The 18947-nt window shown below is 37.0% G+C and overlaps 1 protein-coding gene across 1 annotated transcript in view; it reads right to left on the bottom strand.

Annotated features, from left to right (window-relative positions):
- LOC103258404 (vacuolar protein sorting-associated protein 13A) overlaps positions 1–18426 on the bottom strand; it is a gene marked incomplete at its 5' end in the record, with an annotated part of 49464 nt that extends 31038 nt beyond the window's left edge. The window contains 7 exons of the mRNA XM_008056074.1: positions 13825–13948; positions 14058–14103; positions 14401–14564; positions 14651–14726; positions 15867–15980; positions 16818–16899; positions 18281–18426. Of these exons, the coding sequence (XP_008054265.1) occupies positions 13825–13948; positions 14058–14103; positions 14401–14564; positions 14651–14726; positions 15867–15980; positions 16818–16899; positions 18281–18426 (752 nt within the window). The remainder of the gene's footprint in view (positions 1–13824; positions 13949–14057; positions 14104–14400; positions 14565–14650; positions 14727–15866; positions 15981–16817; positions 16900–18280) is intronic.
- Between the last annotated feature and the right edge of the window lie 521 nt (positions 18427–18947).

Genomic DNA, 18947 nt, shown 5'->3' with positions numbered 1-18947 from the left:
AAAAAGACAGAACAAAACCTCGATGTGTAATTATTTCAAGAGGCCAAATCTAAGATTAATTGGAATCCCCGAGGCAGACAGCGAGACAGAGACCACTCTGGAACAGACATCCCATGAAATTATCCAGGAAAACTTCCATCATCTCATCAGTGACCATTCAAACATGAAAGAATCAGAGAACCCCTGCAAGACAACAAATGAGAAGACCAACTCCCAGACACAGTAATTTCGCCTACATAAAGTAGGTATAAAAGAAAAAATCCTAAAGGCAGCAAGAGAGAAAGATCAGACTATTTACTGGGGAAGATCAATTAGAATAGCAGCAGACTTATCTACAGAAACACTTCAGGCTAGGAGAGCTGGGAGTTCAGTCTTCAAAGTTCTCAAAGATAAACAATTTCAACCAAGAATTATCTACCCAGCTAAGCTAAGTTTCATCAGTGATGGAGAATTAAAATCCTTCCCAGACATTCAATCCCTAAGAGTTTATGCTGCCTCCAGACCAGTTCTATAAGAAACACTTAAGAAACTATTAAACACAGAAGAAAGGAAAAAAAGAACGGCAATGCCCTTCACAAGAATGCAGGAAAAAGACTGAACACACATGAATCAATCCCAAAATCAAAAGAAAGACAACAAACAAATAAACAAACAGCAGCAACAAAAACAAACTCTATAAGAACCTCATGGTAGGGATAAACTCTCACATCTCAATACTTACCCTGAATGTGAAACAAAATTTCAGGTGAATGGAACATAAAAGAAAGCAGTAGTTGTGATCTCAATTTCAGACAAAATACCCTTTAAGCTGTCAAAAATTTAAAAAGATACAGAGGGTCACTACATAATGATAAAAGGTTCAATCCATCAACAAGAAATATCAATCCTAAACATATATGCACCCAACTTAGCACCAACTTTCATAAAGCAGATTCTACGTAAACTAAACAAAAACATTGACTCTTAACACTATCATAGCCGAGGACTTAAATACCCTGCTAACAACCCTAGACAGATCATCAAGACAAAAAGTCAACTAGGAGATCTGAAACCTCAATGTGATGCTTGACCAAATGTACTTAATTGATTCCTACAGAACACTCCATTCAACAACCACAGAATGTACATTCTACTCATCACCACATGGAACGTACTCTAAGATCAACCACATCCTTGGCCATAAATTGAGCAGAAACAAATTCTATAAAATTGAAATACTGCCATGCACCTTCTCAGACCACAGTGAAAAAAAATATCAATACCAACAAAGTTCCCCCCAAACTCAAAAAGGCATGGACAATAAATAGCTTGATGCTAAACACTCCTGGGTCAACATGGAAATCAAAACAGAGATTAAAAGATACCTGGAAACAAATGAAAATGAAGAAACACCTTACCAAAATCTCTGGGATGTCATGAAAGCAGTCTTAAGAGGGGAATTCATATCTCTATGAACACACATGAAGAAAATGAAAAGATTACAAGTTAACAGACTAACAAATCACTTGAGAAAGCTGGGAAGGCAAGATCACAAAAACTGTAACTTCAGCAGAAGAATCCAGATCACCAAAATAAAATTTGGGACATAGAAGATGAAAATACAAAAAAAAAAAAAAAAAAAAAAAAATCAATGAAACCAAAAGCTGGTTTTTTGAAAGGATAAACAAGATTGATGGATCCCCAGTTAGACTGACAAAGAAAAAGAAAGAAAAAGCCAGCTGGGCTCGGTGGCTCAGCCTGTAATCCCGCGCCTTTGGGAGGCTGAGGTGAGTGGATGGCCTGAGCCCGCGGGTTCGAGACCCGCCTGGGCAGCGAGGCCTCATCTCTACAGATAAATCAAAAAATCAGCTGGGCCTGGTAGTGCATGCCTGTAATTCCGGCTACTCGGAAGGCTGAGGCGGAAGGATCACCGGAGCCCAGCAGGCGAGGCTGCGGTGGCTGGGAGCGGCCACTGCACTCCAGTCTGGGCGACCGAGTAAGACTCCAACTCAAAAGAAAATAAAAATAAAAATAAAAAGAAGAAAGAAAAAGCCCAAATAAACACAATCAGAAATCAAAAAGAAGATGCCACCTCTGACCCTGTAGAAACACAAAAGATTATCAGAGATTACTATGTATACCTGTAAGGAAACAAAATCGAAAACCTAAATGAAATGGAGGGCTTTTTTACATCACAAAATCTCCCTAGGTTGAAATCGAGGCCTAAATAGACCAATAACAACCCAGGAAATCGACTGTCATAAGAAAACTACCTACGAAAAAAGCCCTGGACCAGATGGCTTTCCAGCAGAATTCTACAAAACATACAAGAAGGAGCTGATTACCAATCCTACTGAAAGTATTCCAGTCAATCGAGAAAGATGGAACTCTCCCCAAATCATTTTATGAAACTAGTATCACATTGATACCCAAACTGGGTAAAGATCCAACAAAGAAAGAGAACTACAGGCCAATATCCTTAAAGCACACAGATGCTTAAATTCTCAACAACATTCTAGCATACCAAATCCAACAACACATCTCAAAAATCATCCACCATGAGCAAGCAGGCTTCATCCCCAGGATGCAGGGCTGGTTCAACATCTGCAAGCCATAAACAAAATTAAATACATCAAGAGATGTAAAGACAAAAACCACATGATTATATCATTATACGCAGAAAAAGATTTGATCCAGCACCCCTTCTTGAAAATCTTAACACAGGTGGAACATACCTCAAAATATTAAGAGCCATCTATGAGAAACCCACAGACAACATACTGCTATAAAAAGACAGAAACTGGAAACACTTCCTCTGAAAACCGCAACAAGACAAGGATACCCACTCTTATCCCACCGTTGCAACATAGTATTAGAAGTCCTAGCTAGAGCAATCAGACAACAGAAGGATATCATGGGTATCCAAGTAGCAAAAGAGGAAGTTAAGTAATCCCATTTTGCAGACAACTTGATTCTGTAATTCGAAAACCAAAGAGAATCTGACAAAAACCTCCTTGCACTGACAAAGGACTTTGTCAAAGTCTCAGGGTATAAATGTGCAAAAGACAGTAGCATTTCTATACACCAACAATAAACAAACAGAAACCCAAATAAAAAGCACAATCCCATTCACAATAGCCACACACAAAAAATAAAATACCTTAGCATCTTCCTAACCAGGGACGTGAAAGACCTTTACAACAAAAACTACAAAACACTGCTCAAAGAAATCAAAGATGACACAAACAAATGGAAAATATTCCATGCTCTTGGATTGGAAGAATCAACACTGTTAAGATGCCCATCTACCCAAGGTAATCTACAGATTTAACACAACACCTATTAAATTACCAGCAGCATTCTTCTCAGATCTGGAAATGACAATACAGGAATTCATATGGAAACAAACGGCCACAAATAGCCAAAACTCAGCAGAAAAACAAAACAAAACAAAAACAAAGTGGGAGGGATCACACTCCCAGACTTTAAACTTTATTATAAAGCAACAATAATCAAAACAGCCTGGTCAAAGCCTTCACCACCAACCACTGGGGAGAGGAGAACCTATTCAATAAATGGTGCTGGGAAAACTAGCTGACCACATGCAGAAGATTAAAACAAGACCCTTGCCTATCAACATACACAAAAGTCAACTCTAAAAGGATCTAAGATCTAGACACAAAACTTCAAACTATAAGAACCTTAGAAAATGCAGGAGACAGCCTTATGGAAATTGGAACTGGCAACCATTCCTGATCAAAACCCCAAGTGCCCATGTCAGAAGAGATAAGATAGACAAGTAGGACTTCATCAAACTTAAGAGCTTCTGCAAAGTTAAAGAAACCATCAAGAAAGTAGGGAGACAGCCCACAAAATGGGAAAAAATATTTGCCAACTGTATGTCTGATAAAGGCCTAACATATAGGATCTACAAGTAACTCAAATGTGCCAAAAAGAAAGAAACAAACAGACCCATTACAAAGTGGGCAAAAGATATGAAGAACCCCTCTCAAAAGAAGACATATGAGCAGCCAACAGATACATGAAAAAATGCTCAGCCTCACTAGTCATCAAAGAAATGCAAATTAATACCACACTGAGATACCATCTAACTCCAGTCAGGATGGCCATCATTAATAACTCAAAAAAACAACAGATGCTGGAGAGGACGTGGGGGAAAGGGAACACTTCTACACTGTTTTAGGGAGTATAAATTAGTACAACCTTTGCAGAAAACAGTTTGGCAATTCCTAAAAGGTCTAAAAATAGACCCTCCATATGACCCTGCAATCCCTCTACTGGGAATATACCCAGAGGAACTCAAATCACTCTGTGCAAAAGATACTTGCACATGCATGCTCATTGCAGCATTGTTCACAATAGCAAAAACATGGAACCAACCACACTGCCCACTGAAAGAGGACTGGATAAAAAAATGTGGTACATATATACAATGGAATATTACACAACTATAAACAAGGAAAAAATTATGAACTTCACAGCAACATCGATGGACTTAGAGTCTATAATACTGAGTGATCTATTATAGAAACAAAGAAATGAGGCTCATATGTTCTCACTCATAAGTGAACCTTGAACAATTATAATACTATAAGAAAGGATTGTCAGCAGTAGGAAGTTGCCGTGGGGGGGCAGGATGGGCAGTATTGGAATTCTGCCGGGGGAGAGGGGCACACCTCATCAACAAGGATATTTGCACAATGAACATTTGTATACTTAACCCTGAACTGTACCCCACAACTTTAAAATAAAAAATTTTAAAAAAAGAAAACAACTCCACTTCAAACATCATCAAAAATAAATTGAAGAAGCATTATATTCTCACAGTGCAGAGTATAAAACATTATTAAAAGCAATTAAAGAAGACTTAAATAAATGGGAAGACATTCCATTTTCATGGATGGAAGACAATACTACTGAGATACCAATACACTCCAAACTGAAGAACAGATTCAGTGCACATCTTATGAAAATCCCAGTTTTTGTGTGTGTGCGCACGTGCATAAATTGATCATCTGACCCCAAAATTCATATGGAAATTTAAATGTCTCAGAGTGTACCTAAACAATTTTGCAAAAGAATAAAGGTAGAGGACTCACTCACACTTCCTAACTTCAAAACTTACTTCGACGCTACAGTAATCAAGTACTGTGTGTTACTTGCATAAGAACAGATATATAGACCAATGAAATTGAACTGAGAATCCAGAAAGAAGCCATCAAACTTACAGATAATTGATTTTTGAAAAGAGTTCTAAGACTAGTCAGTGGGGAAAAATAATCTTTTTTAACAAATGATGCTGAAACAACTAGATATGTACATTCAAAATAATAAATTGAATTCAATCTCTAATGATATATAAAAATTTATCAAAATGGATCAAATACCTGAACTTAAGAGTTAAAACTAACTCAGAAGAAAATATAGGTATAAATCTTAATGACCTTGGACTAGGTAATATTTCCTTATATATAACACTAAAAGCACAGGCAACCAAAGAAGTAATAGATGACTGGAAGTTTATCAAGAGACACTATCAAGAAAGTTAAGGACAGAGGCTGTTTGGGAGTGTCTTGGGAGGTGGGACAGGGAAGGGCTGTGCAAAAAAAAAAAAAAAAAAAGGAGGGAAAAGAAGAAAGTTAAAATACAAATAGGAGAAAACAGGATAGAGTTTCCAGACTATTACAAACTCTTATGACTCAACAAGAGACAATCAAACCCAATTAAAAAATAGAAAAAGGATCTAAACCATCATTTCTCCTGTAAGACATGTAAATGACCAATAAGCACATGAAAAGATGCTCAACATTATCCATCATTAAAGAAATGGAAATTAAAACCTCATGGGATATCACTTCCCATCCAATAGGTTAGCTATTTAAAAAAAACAAAAAACAAAAAACAAAAAACAAGGCCAGGTACAGTGGCTCAAGCCTGTAATCCCAGCACTTTGGAAGGCTGAGGTGAGGGGATTACTTGAGTCCTTGGGTTCGAGAACAGCCTGGGCAACTTGGTAAGACCTCGTCTCCACAAAAAATTACTTGGGCGTGACAGTGTGCACCTGTAGTCCCAGCTACTTGGAAGGCTGAGGCAGAAGGATCACCTGAGTCCAGCAGTTGATGCTGCGGTGGCAGTGAGTGTGCCACTGCACTCCAGCCTGGGCCATGGAGTGAGACTCCAACTCAAAAAAACAACAAACAAACAAAAGAACTCCAGCAAAATGGAAAACAACAAGTGTTTCAAGGGCTGTAATGAAATCAAAAACTTCTACAACGCTGGTGAAGATATAAAGTGGTCCAACTGCTTTGGAAAACAGTTTGGCAGCTCTTCAATAAGTTAAACATTGAGTGACTATACTGATTTAGTAATTCCAACTTGATGGGGGACCTCAAAAAAACCAGAATAATCTTTTGGAGGGTGGACCTCTTGTAGCACAAGCTTCCCCTGCTAGGTAGTAAGTGATCTAGGAACCCATCAGCAACAGTGTACCAGTTAGCATTGTGAGAGAAGATTTGTGGAAGAAATGTCCCTAGTTGTGACAAACAGGTAACTAACTGGTTCTTCCACCAAGGCACTGCACATGCCTATACCTGGCTGAGTGTTCAGCAGTTTTTGACAAAAAACAGCTTGACTGCCATGCCTCACCCTCCCTATTCACCAGATCTTGCCCCAAGTAACTTTTTTTGTTGTTGTTTTCCCAGATGAAAAAAGTCCACAAAGTGAAACATTTCACTCATGATGAAAAGGTTAACCAAAAAACGGCATAAGTATCAGAAGGCATCAAAATTTACAAGTTCAAGAACTGTTTTGAGCAGTGGAAAAAGTGTCTCAATAGGTGTATTGCATCAAATGGAGAGTACTTTGAAGATGACTGAAGTTTAAATATGTAATAATAAATATACAATTTTTATAAATAAATTCTGGGGTTTCTTGGGTTCCCATCTCAAATATGTCCAAGAAATTTGAAAACACATCCACATAAAAGCTTGTAAACAAATATTCCAGTAATACTGACAGTCGAAAAATGGACAAAATCTGAATATCCATTAGCTGATGAACAGATAAAGGTCAATAGAATATTACTTAGTCAAAAAAAGGAATGAAGTTCTCACTTATGCTACAACAGATGAAACTTGCAAACATCATAATGTTAAGTGAAAGAAGCCGGACACAAGAGGATATATTGTATAATTCCACTTTCATAAAATGTCCAGAATAGGCAAATTCATAAAGGCAGAAAGTAGAACAGTGGTAGCTGTTGGCTAAGGAGAGGAGGGACTGGTAAGAGACTGCTAATGAGCAAAGGTTTCTTTCTGGGGTGATGAAAATGTTTTGATTGCACAATTTTGTTACTACATTGAAAACTATGGAAATATATGCTGTAAAATGGTGACTTTGATAGTATGTGAATTATATCTCAATTTTTAAAAGACAATATTAAGGTGTTAAGAGTAGTATTTTAGATTATAGGGGTATGTGGGAAGGTGGTAGATGTGGTTAATTATAAAAAACAACAGGAGGGATATGAAAAAAAAAAATCCTGGTATTTATTTACAAAAAGTTGTGTATTTATTTTTACATGTTTAAACTTCAGTCATCTTTAAAGTCCTCTCCATTTGATGCAATACACCAATTGAGATGCTTTTTCCATTGCTCAGAACAGTTTTTGAACTCATCAATTTTGATGCCTTTTAGGGCTTTTGCCATTTTGCTCACTTCTTCCATGCTGGTAAAAGGTTTCCCTTTGAGGACTTTTTTCATCTGGGAAAAAAAAAAAAAAAAGCCACTCAGACAAGACCAGGTAGATAGAAAGATAGAGCATAGGGGTCATGTTTTTTTGGTCAAAAACTGCTGAACACTCAGCAAGGTGTGGGCAGGTTGCTCATGTAGATCACCCATCATGAAATGGGCAAACACATTGAATCGAAAAAAAGAAAAAAAGAAAACAAGAAGAAAAAGAAAAAAAATCACTGAAGCAGAACGCAGTCTCTTACAACACTAGCTGGCATACTGTTGCTGAGGAGTTCCTAGGACACTTACCTAGTGGGGGAAGCTTGTAATACAAGGTGTCTGCCCTCCAAAAAACAATTTTAGGTTTTTTTGGGTCCTCCCTCTTATTTGTGGTACTTTTTTAAATTTCTATTTTTAAATAGAGATGAGGTCTTGTTATTTTATCCAGGCTTGTCTTGAACTCCTGGGCTCAAGCAATCCTCCTGCCTTGGCTTCCCAAAGTGCTGGGATTACAGGCATGAGCTACCATACCCAGCCCCATTTATTCTCTTGACTGTGGTGGTGGATACACAAACTTACAAGAAGTAAAACTGTATAGAATTAGTACATGTACAAGCAAATCAATATAAGCCAAATGGGAAATCTGAGTAACATCAGTGAATTGTATCAATATTAATATCCTCATTGTGATATTGTACTACAGTTTTATAAAATGTTACTTTTGTGAATAGTGGGCAAATTACATATAGTGGCCTGAATGGTGTTTCCTAAAGATATCAGGTTGTAATACCTGAAGCCTGTGCATGTTACCTTATATATTAAAGTCTATGTTGTAATTAAATTAAAGCTACTGAGATGAAAAGACAATCCTGAATTATCCAGGTGGGCCCTAAATGCCACCATAAGTATCCTTATAACAGAGGGTAGAAAGAGATTAGACACACAAAGAAGGCAATATGAAGATGAAAGCAGCGATTAGAGCGATGCAGCCACAAGTTAAGGCATGCCTGCAGCCACCTGCAGAAGCTAGAAGAAGCAAGCCACAAAGTCTTCACTACAGAGGGAGTGAGGCCCTGCTGACACCTTAATTTCAGACGTTTGGTTTCCAGAGCTGTGAGAAAATAAAGTTCTGCTGTTTAAGCCAGTGTTTGTGGTACTTTCTTACAGTGGCTATAGGAAACATAACACAGTATTTAAGAAACCTTTCCACACTATTTCCTACAACTGTACGGCAGTCTAAAATTATCTCAATTAAAAACAGATTACCGCTGGGCTCGGTGGCTCAGCCTGTAATCTCGTGCCTTTGGGAGGCGGAGGTGAGGGGATTGCCTGAGCCCACGGGTTCGAGACCCGCCTGGGCAACTTGGCGAGATCTCATCTCTACAATAAATCAAAAAAATTAGCCGGGCGTGGTAGCGCGCACCTGTAGTTCCAGCTACTTGGAAGGCTGAGGCAGAAGGATCACCGGAGCCCAGCAGGTAGAGGCTGCGGTGGCCGGGAGCAGCCACTGCACTCCAGTCTGGGTGACAGAGTGAGACTCCAACTCAAAAAAACAAAACAAAACAGATTACCACATGTCAAGCAATCTTCTAAGAGATGTAGTAGAAGACAAGAGCCACTGCAAGCATGGAACTTAAGTTGCAGCAGGAGAGACAAATAAACAAGGTAAAACATATAGTATATTAAATAGTGGTCAAAGAGCCGAAGAGATTTTTTAAAAGGAGGGAGAGAAATATGAAGTTTCTGGGGTGAGGGTGGAGAATAAATTGAAATTTTAGAGTGGTCACAGAAAGCCTCACTGGGAGGCTAACTTTTGAAAAAGGGAAGTGAGTCATGCTGATGGCTGGGGGAAGAGTATTCCAAGCAGAGAGGACCACAGAGGAAAGGAGGGGTGAATGATTCCTCCTGTAAGTTCCACATCTGATTTTCAAATCAAGCTTATCATATCCACACTTAAGAGGATTGGGGGGGGTTCTCTTTTCTCTTAAACAACAGTATAACCTGGGATTGTCTGTTTCTTGGCTTGTGAAACACCTCTTTCTTTATTATCCTCCTTATCATAATGACTATTCCTTTTCAGTCTGCTTTCCTGGGCCTTCCCCGATTTCTAAGGGTTGGTGTGCCTGAGAACCAAGCCCTTGAATCTTTTTCTTCTTTTCCATTCTTATTCCCTAGGTGAGTTCATTTAATCAATTGGTTTAAAACACCTTATTAGAGGCTCACAAATCTCAAATTTTAAACCCCAGCCTGGCCCTTTCTCTTCAACTTCAGACTCCTATACTCAACAATTATTTGATGTCTCCATTTGAACGTTTAAGAGATATAAACTTAATATATTCAAAAGAAAAAATCGAATTCCCCTTTTCCCTAAAAGGAATGTCAACCTCACCTTCCAGTGGTACACACAAAAACTTTAGAATTATACTTGATGATTCTCTTTCTTTATCCACATCTAATTTACCAATGAATTGCCACTATCTTCAAAATACATGCAGAATATGACCTCTTTGAACAATCGTTAACCATCTCTCATCCAGTTACTGCAAAAGCCTCTTAAGTGCTCCACTGTTTCAGCCCTGGTCCGGTGATTTGTTCTCAATACAGCAGCCAGCTCATAACACTTGTCTGATTCAAAACTTTCCAATGGCTTCTTGTCTTACTTAAGAAAAAGCTTAGGTCCTTATAGTGGTTTGCCAAACTCTATGTGATCTGATCCTTTGCACATTCCCTGCTATTATCATTTTGTCCAACTTTCCCTGTTGCTTACTCTACACTCCAGGAATACTGTTGTTGCTATTCCTCAAATAGGCCAAGCATACTCCTGTATCAGGGCTTTTTACTTGCTATTCCTTCTGCCTGGGATGTTCTTCTCTCATGGCTCACTCCCTTACTTCTTTCAGGTCTATCTTCAAATGTAATCTTATGAGCGAAACATCCCTGAACATTGTATTAATATAAAATCACAACCTTCCTCACCACCACTTTGGGTCTTCTTAAACCTGCTTTACTTTTCTTCATAGCATTTTTCACCAATTAGCATACCATGTATTTATCGGTTACTTATATTTGTCTACTCTTTCACTAGAATGTAACCCGTACAAAGACAAGAATATTGCCAGTTGTGTTCACTGCTGGTTTCTCAAGTGATGCGAACAGTGTCTAGATCATAGATGATGTTCCCTAAAATGTGCTGGATCAGTATTTATATGTGTGTATTAGATATCTTGTTAACTTCATCCAAATAACCTATTTACTTTTTTTTGTCTTCCTAATCTATCAATTATTGAGAAAAATGTTAAATCCTTCTACCATCATTGTATATTTGGAAAGTTCTTATAATTTTGTAAATTATTGCTTTATTTATTAAGGCTATTTTGTGAATTGAGTAAAAGTTCAAAACCATTATCATCTTCCTGATTAACTGCTCTTTTTCTCATTAGACAATTACCTTATTTATCCAAAATAATGCTTTTTTGGCCTTAAAGTCTGTTTCATCTAATATGAATAAGTATACCCTCTCCATAAATAATGTGTTTTCATACAGCTCAATTAGATGTATCCAACTTATTTTTTACCTTTGATTCTCATAACCCATTCTTCCTTTTGTTTCAACGTTCTTCCTCACAAATACATCCTTTAATAGTTCTTAGTCTTTATCGTTTTTTCCAAATGTGTTTGATTTTGACTTCAATCCTTAAAGGTAATGTAACTGGGTACAGAGTTACAAGGTTTTAGATAAATGGAAGATAATTATAGCCATTCTTGGCAGAAGCCTTTATGTTTTCAATTCCTTATTTTCATTGACTTTGGAGTTTCTCTAATAACTATAACTGAACATATTATATTTATGAAACTAAAGTTACAAGTAGAGGAGATTAATCCCTTTTTCCCCTATCTTAATTCTAAATTGCAAAAATAAACACCCAACTATAGTAACCCATATGAAATATTAGCTTAAGCCGGGCTCGGTGGCTCAGCCTGTAATCCCGCGCCTTGGGAGGCTGAGGTGAGTGGATAGCCTGAGCCCGCGGGTTCGAGACCTGCCTGGGCAACTTGGCGAGACCTCATCTCTACAATAAATCAAAAAATTAGCCGGGTGTGGTAGCGTGCGCCTGTAGTTCTAGCTACTTGGAAGGCTGAGGCGGAAGGATCACCAGAGCCCAGCATATCGAGGCTGCGGTGGCCGGGAGCAGCCACTGCACTCCAGTCTGGGCGACAGAGTGAGACTCCGACTCAAAAAAAATAAAAAAATAAAAAAGAAATATTACCTTAAAATGGCAATACTTATCCCTAACTAGTAGAAAACAAGAGAAAATACAAAAGAAAAAAATAAACTTTTAAAGTCAGGTCTCAACATTAATTTCATCATGTTATATGTGTTATAAATTTCTAGGACAGAGATAACAATAAAGAAACTACTAAATTTCAGTCTTACACGAAATTTAATTGGAGGAAAAAAAGGAATGTTTATTAAAATTACTTGCATAAATAAAAAGAAAGGGAATGGATATACAACAGTCCCACCTTATTCAGAGTTTTACTTTCTGCTGTTTCAGTTACTCGCAGTCAACCCTGGTCTGAAAATATTAAATGAAAAATTCCAGAAATAGACAATCCATAAGTTTTAGATTACCTTCTGAATAGTATGACAAAATCTTGCATAATCCTGCTCTGTCCTTTCCAGAATGTGTGTCATCCCTCCATCCAGCATACCTATGCTTTATATCTACCAACCCTTTAGTCACTTAGTAGTCGTCTGGGTTATCAGATGACGGTTGCAGTGCTTGTGTTAAACTCTTATTTTAGCTTTTTTACAATGTATTATTATAGGTGTTCTATTTTATTATTAGTTACTGTTATTAATCTTTTACTGTGACTAATTTAAAATTGAACTTCATCATAGGTATGTATGTATAGGAAAAAGAACATAGCATATACAGGGTTTGATACTATCCATGGTTTCAGGTATCCACTGAGGGTCTTGGAATATATACACTGAGGTTAAGGGGGAGACCACTATAACATTTTTTTTTTTTTTTTGAGTTGGAGTCTCACTCTGTCACCCAGACTGGAGTGCAGTGGCCGCTTCCGGCCACCGCAGCCTCGACCTGCTGGGCTCTGGCGATCCTTCCGCCTCAGCCTTCTAAGTAGCTGGAACTACAGGCGCGTGCTACCACACCTGGCTAGTTTTTTGATGTATTGTAGAGATGAGGTCTCACCAAGTTGCCCAGGTGGGTCTCGAACTCGCAGGCTCAGGAAGTCCACTCACCTCAGTCTCCCAAGGCGCAGGATTACAGGCTGAGCCACCGAGCCCGGCTTATAACAGTTTTATAATAAAATATAAAGGAGGAATGAAGGCAAACTGAGTTTGAACCAAGGAATACAAAAGGTCATTCTTAATTTCTCAAAAAGGAGATATTATATTTGTGAATTTTATAACTTACATATAGTATTACATTACTGTATTTCAACTAAGATAACCAAAAAGCTTGCTTAACTTGCCAAACTTTTCCTGCAAGGATGCTGGAAATGAATGAAAAATAAAGAAGAACTCTACAAAGTTGAAATGTAACTTAAAAAATATCAAGAGGAATTAGGAAGCTCATATGCAACCTGCTACACTGTAGTGTTCATAATTGCTAGGGTTTGGCTGTGTGTCCCGATAAGCATGTATTGGAAACTTAATCCCCAATTCAACACTGTTGGGAGGTAAGGTTTAATGTGAGGTGATTAGGCCATGAGGATCTACCCTCATAAATGGATTAATGCTGATATTGTGAGAGTGGGTTCATTATAAAAGGGCAAGTTTGGTCCCCTTTTCTCCTCTCACACCCTCTCTTTGTCGTTCTGCCATGGGATGACACAACAAGAAGACCCTAGCCAGATATCGTCCCTCAATCTTGGAACTTTATAGCCTTCAGAACAGTGAGCCAGCACACTTTTGTTCATTATAAATTACCCTATCTGTGAGATTATGTTATAGCAGCACAAATGAACTAAGACAATAACTAAATGCCTGAGCCAAATAGCAAATATATTTCATTTCTTGTGCCTTAAGCATTTTATTCATACCTTCCATCAAAGTGAATTTACCTTTTTATTCCCTGAAATGTACTGCTAGCCATGTCTATGATGCCTCCAGTTGGCCTTGCTACTGCTCCAACCAAACCTTTCCCAACACCTTTAAAGAAACCAGCTGCTCCTTCTTTTTGAGCTCCTAGAAAGAAAAAGGATAAAGTTTATGACAATTGGATAAAAAATGAAAACAGAATAAACTTATGAAAGACTTGGTGATATATATCACCCAAAGGGATTACTATACTTGCCTTTGATTGGTTTTGTAACAATTCCTGTTATGCCACTAACAAAACCCTAAAGGAAAAACACAATTGAAATTTATTATACTTTCATATGATGCCTATAGGAATCAAGTCTGGCTTACACAAAAAATAAAGTTCTGCTTTTTATATACTATAAGAATTAGCATATTTCCTAAGCATTTTATTCAAACAATATTTTTGGAGGTTACTGACATATTTTATATGCTACCACCTATTGATCTTAAAACATCCAAATAATTTAAGGAGTTACAAGTCTATTTCCTTATCCACAGAACGTAGGTTTAAAAGATATTTCCTGAAATATCCACAACCCTGTGAGATTTCTTACAGAAACTAAGCCTTTTCCTCCACGTGTGATGCCTTCTCTAAGTCCAGCTGGTTGCTTATTCATGGCTTCTCTTCTCTTCTGTTGGTAGTCTTCATCCATAGTCATAGCTGCTACCCCTTTTGCCATAGCACCAGTGATTTTGGAGGCAGCACCAGCTAATCCACCTAACAAATTATGATATCTTTAGTAGGAGCAATGCTATCATTACTTTCTAGCACAGTAATACTTTGTAGACATTCTGTTTTCTTACCAACAGCTCCACCAACTAGTGCCTTTACTCCTAGTGCCATTCCCTCCACAAACTCTTCAGGACCCTGGATGGCTCCCTAAAGGGCCAAAGAGTGAGTGAGTTAGCTATATTCACTTTTAAAGGTGAGCTTATAGATACACATGAGGAAGGAGGGAGCAAAAAAAGGATAAAGATATCCCAGAGGAGTGACACCAGCAAAAAACTTCACATTAAAAAGAATTCTCCAGGATATTTCATGACCCGAAAGTACAAAGAATGTAATATCGGATGTTGACCCAAACTTTCTAAGTTTGACAATCTGAGTTCACCAAAGTGTAGAAAGATGCTAGCTCTATATTGTAAGTTTTATGATGAAAAGGCAAGAACAGTTCAAATTACTCTTGATAAATTTTAAACAAAAGAAATAAAACACTTTAAAATTATTAACATTATAAATTACGATGTATAAGATAAATATGCTTTATTTTATTTTTTATTTCCTTATACATTTATAAGTGAATGTATAAGTTCTTTTGAAAGAAAGGGGTTAGTTTTGTCCTTTTTTTTTGAAACAGAGTCTTGCTCTATCACCAATGCTGGAGTGCACTGGAGCAATCATGGCTCACTACCTTGCATTCCTGGGCTTGAGCCTTTGGAGTAGCCAGGATAACTTAAAAAAAATTTTTTTTTGTAGAGACAGTACCTCTCTTTGCTGCCCAAATTGGTCGCAAACTCCTGGTTTCAAGTGATCTTCCCATCTTGGCCTCCCAAAGTGTTGGGATTACAGACATAAGCCACAGTGCCTGGCCTTGACAGAAAGTTTTGAGAGACACAGTACCATCATAGTTTTCCCCATTGGTTATTAAGGTTGCTTGGTATGGTGTCAGTATGTATGATTATCTTTACAGTTCCACATTGCTGTGTAAAGGAAGACTGCCTGTACATGGTGACCGTCTTTTTTACTAAAGTCTAAAATATTTCCACCTTTGTATCCCAACAGAATACTTAAAATTCAATATATCTTAACATAATCTTAAGTTTAAATTTTGAGGAAAAAGGTAAAAATTATTCCCAAAGACCCCTCAAACATCTTACTCCTGTTTGCTGCAAAATAATATCCTTCTGTGGGTCTCTCAAAATCAACTTATACCTACAACTTAAGTTAACAAAATAAATGTATTATCTGTTCAAAAGTATTTGTGTGATGTATTGCAGAATGAAAAAATTATTATTTTACCTGGTAAGGTTCATAAAAAAATGCTTCCACACCTTCAGAAAATTCTCTAATTAAGCCAAAGGGATTTCCCAAAACATCAAGTCCAAGGATGAGCACATACATCTGCTTAATGGCCTAAAAATAAAGTATGAGCATCAATTAATTCAGATAATTAGATCTAATTTCTTTTTTATACACACATCTAGTTTTCTCAGGTTAACATCTTTAACACCAATTTCAACACTTAAACCACATACTTTATTAATCACTATTCTCAGTTTATAAAAAACAATTTGGTGTTATAGTATTAGAGATAATGACATTATACTCATGGAAGGCTCTAAAATATTTAAAAATTGCTTTAACTTTTATAGTTATTTGTGATAGTTGTTATAACCATCACCATTTTATAGATTGGAGAAACATACAGGTCAAATGATACCCAGGGTTACATAGTGGGTATTTGGCAAAAGTGGGATCTAAGCCCAGATCTCTTATGTCATGCTCAGTGATCTATCATATCATAGCTATCTCAGATGTTCTGTAAGACATTATCACAAAACACTTTCTAAGGTGGAAAAAATCTATTAAAATAACATATCCAGCTGATTCAACAACTAGTTACATTAAAAATATCTTGTGTTCATCAGTTAGCTACTAATAAATAGTTTCCTTTGAACCAATTTTTTAAAGTGTGGTAAATTACTTAGCTAATATTTTATTTAAAGATTAATTTATTTCTAGTCCACACTGATCCAAAAAAATTGCTGTAGTGGCTTAAAAATATATGGACATAAGATTAAAACAGTGGTTGAGCTCAATTTTTTCCTACAATCCTAAGGACAAAAACATGCTTTCAAATTTTGAAACTGGCTATTTGCTTCCTTGACAAGTCTACATTATGTAAATACAGACATAAGGTTTCACTAGTCCATATCAGTCTGTCCCTTTGTAAGACAATCTTTGACAAACCTGTTTTGAATAGTGTCTTATTACTTCGGACTGCAGGTCAGATGTTGTATGGAACTGATAGTTGAGTTCAAAAAATGCAAGCCTGAAAAAAAATATTTTTACATACATCTCTGCACATTCTAGTCAAAGAACCCTCTAAGAACCTGATAAAAGCTATGGCTCTTATCCTCAGAAAAGTTGCCAACAGATACAAATTTTCGTGTAATTTAGGGGATTGAGAGACTCCTTGGATTCCATTTGTGGACCACCAGAGTGGTATTTCCCAACTTTGTACTATTATGGCCCACGTAGACAATGTTTGACACACTGAGAAAAGGCTGCTCAAGAATGGCCAGGGATCAGTTGCTGAAGGGCCTGCTTAATGGGCTGAGATAGGAGGAGTCAAGATCAACTTACCTATAAGCCATTTATGGTACATATCTGATCCACAAATTGAAAAGCTCTATGCTTCTTATAGCTAAACGCAAAAGCAACAAGACCAGAAATTTCAACCTATTCCTCCTAATATCATACTATGTTCTTTTATCTGACACTTAACCTGACTTTATCTAGGTTCAGAGTTACTTCTTATTGAACTTATTAATTTTTACTACCTTTCCTAATATTCACTTCTAGATGTTACCTGAAAAGGTCTTACTCTTCTGAAGTCTCCTCACGTCAGATTCTTTGTTTTGATGTGGAGTCTCACTTTGTCGCCCAGGCTGGAGTGCAGTGGCACCCTCACGGTCACCCATAAGTTGATCTGCTGGGCTCCGGCAATCCTTCTGCCTCAGCCTTCCAAGTAGCCAGAACTACAGGTGTCTGTTACTATGCACGGCTAATTTTTCTTTTTTAAAAAATTATTTATTGTAGAGATGAGGTCTCGCCAAGTTGCCCAGGCTGGTCTCTAACCTGTGGGCTCAGGCAATCCACTCGCCTTGGCCTCCCAAAGTGCTGGGATTACAGGTTGAGCCACCGAGCCCAGCCCTCAGACTCTTCATCTTTTCATTCAGATAACCTATTAGCTACCATTATGACTAACAATAAAATATAAATTCTTGACTATAACATTTAAACTGATCCTTTCATCATGCCATTATTACACTCATTCTGCTCTAGTTGCATATGCTTTGAAGAATCTTGACCCTATTGGCTTCAAATCCACATCTTTCAAGCACACCTTTGGGGATATACATCTTAGAAATCCTTCCCTAGGCCAAAAAACTTTTCTAAAATACATACTTGAATGACTTCTATCTCTTTTTCTTAAGGAAATTATTTAATAATTATTCTACAATTTAGTGATTAACCGTTAGTAGGTAATATGCTTGGCATTATTTAAAATGTATTCCATTTAGAGGCAAAAAAACCCCAAACCATTCTGCCTATGATCTGCAAATACTTTACATACTTTTCATTTACAAAATTTTTAGGTAAATATAAAATAGTCTTCAACAATTTACAGAATGGAATATTAAACTTACTTAAAAACTACATCTTGTACGTCTGTAAGAGTGGCACCAATACTCTTCAGCAAGAGATTTAAAGAATGAACTGGAATCAGTCCTCCATCTTGCTTTGAATCTTTAGCTTCTTCTCTGCCTGAACTCAACGAAACACTTAAATGCAACTAGAAACACAAAGAGATAAATATTTAAAAGTATTTTCTTTGTATTGACAGTTTTAACACTTAAAAACCAGTTTCCTTTTCAATTCACTACATCATAAGATTTCAAAGTTATCTGGTTTATATCAAAATTAAGTAGCAGAAACTAAAAGAAATTTAAAATCTTATATAGCTATTTATATTTGAAATTCAACAATTTAAGATTGTATAATATTTGGTTCAATTCTGTGTGTTTTTTTGTTGTAAACCTAGGAAAACACTGGTTTTATATATTTGGTAATAACATTAACAATCAATAAGTTGAAGCTGTTTTTAAAATAACTCGAATATATATAGTCTCCAACTTACAATGGTTTTTGACCTAAGAGTTTTCAACTTTATGATGGCATGAAAGCAATATGCGTTCAGTAGAAACTGTACTTTGAATTTTGATTCGGAATCCTTTATAATACCTTCATTAGAAAATAGGATTTGTGGTAGATGATTTTGCCCAACTGTAGGCTAGTGTTATAAGTGCTTCGAGC

The sequence above is a fragment of the Carlito syrichta genome, unplaced genomic scaffold, assembly GCF_000164805.1.
Source record: "Carlito syrichta isolate Samal-C Ts95f unplaced genomic scaffold, Tarsius_syrichta-2.0.1 Scaffold302089, whole genome shotgun sequence".
Classification (NCBI taxonomy): Eukaryota; Metazoa; Chordata; class Mammalia; order Primates; family Tarsiidae; genus Carlito; species Carlito syrichta.
This window is presented reverse-complemented; position numbering and strand designations above follow the sequence as displayed.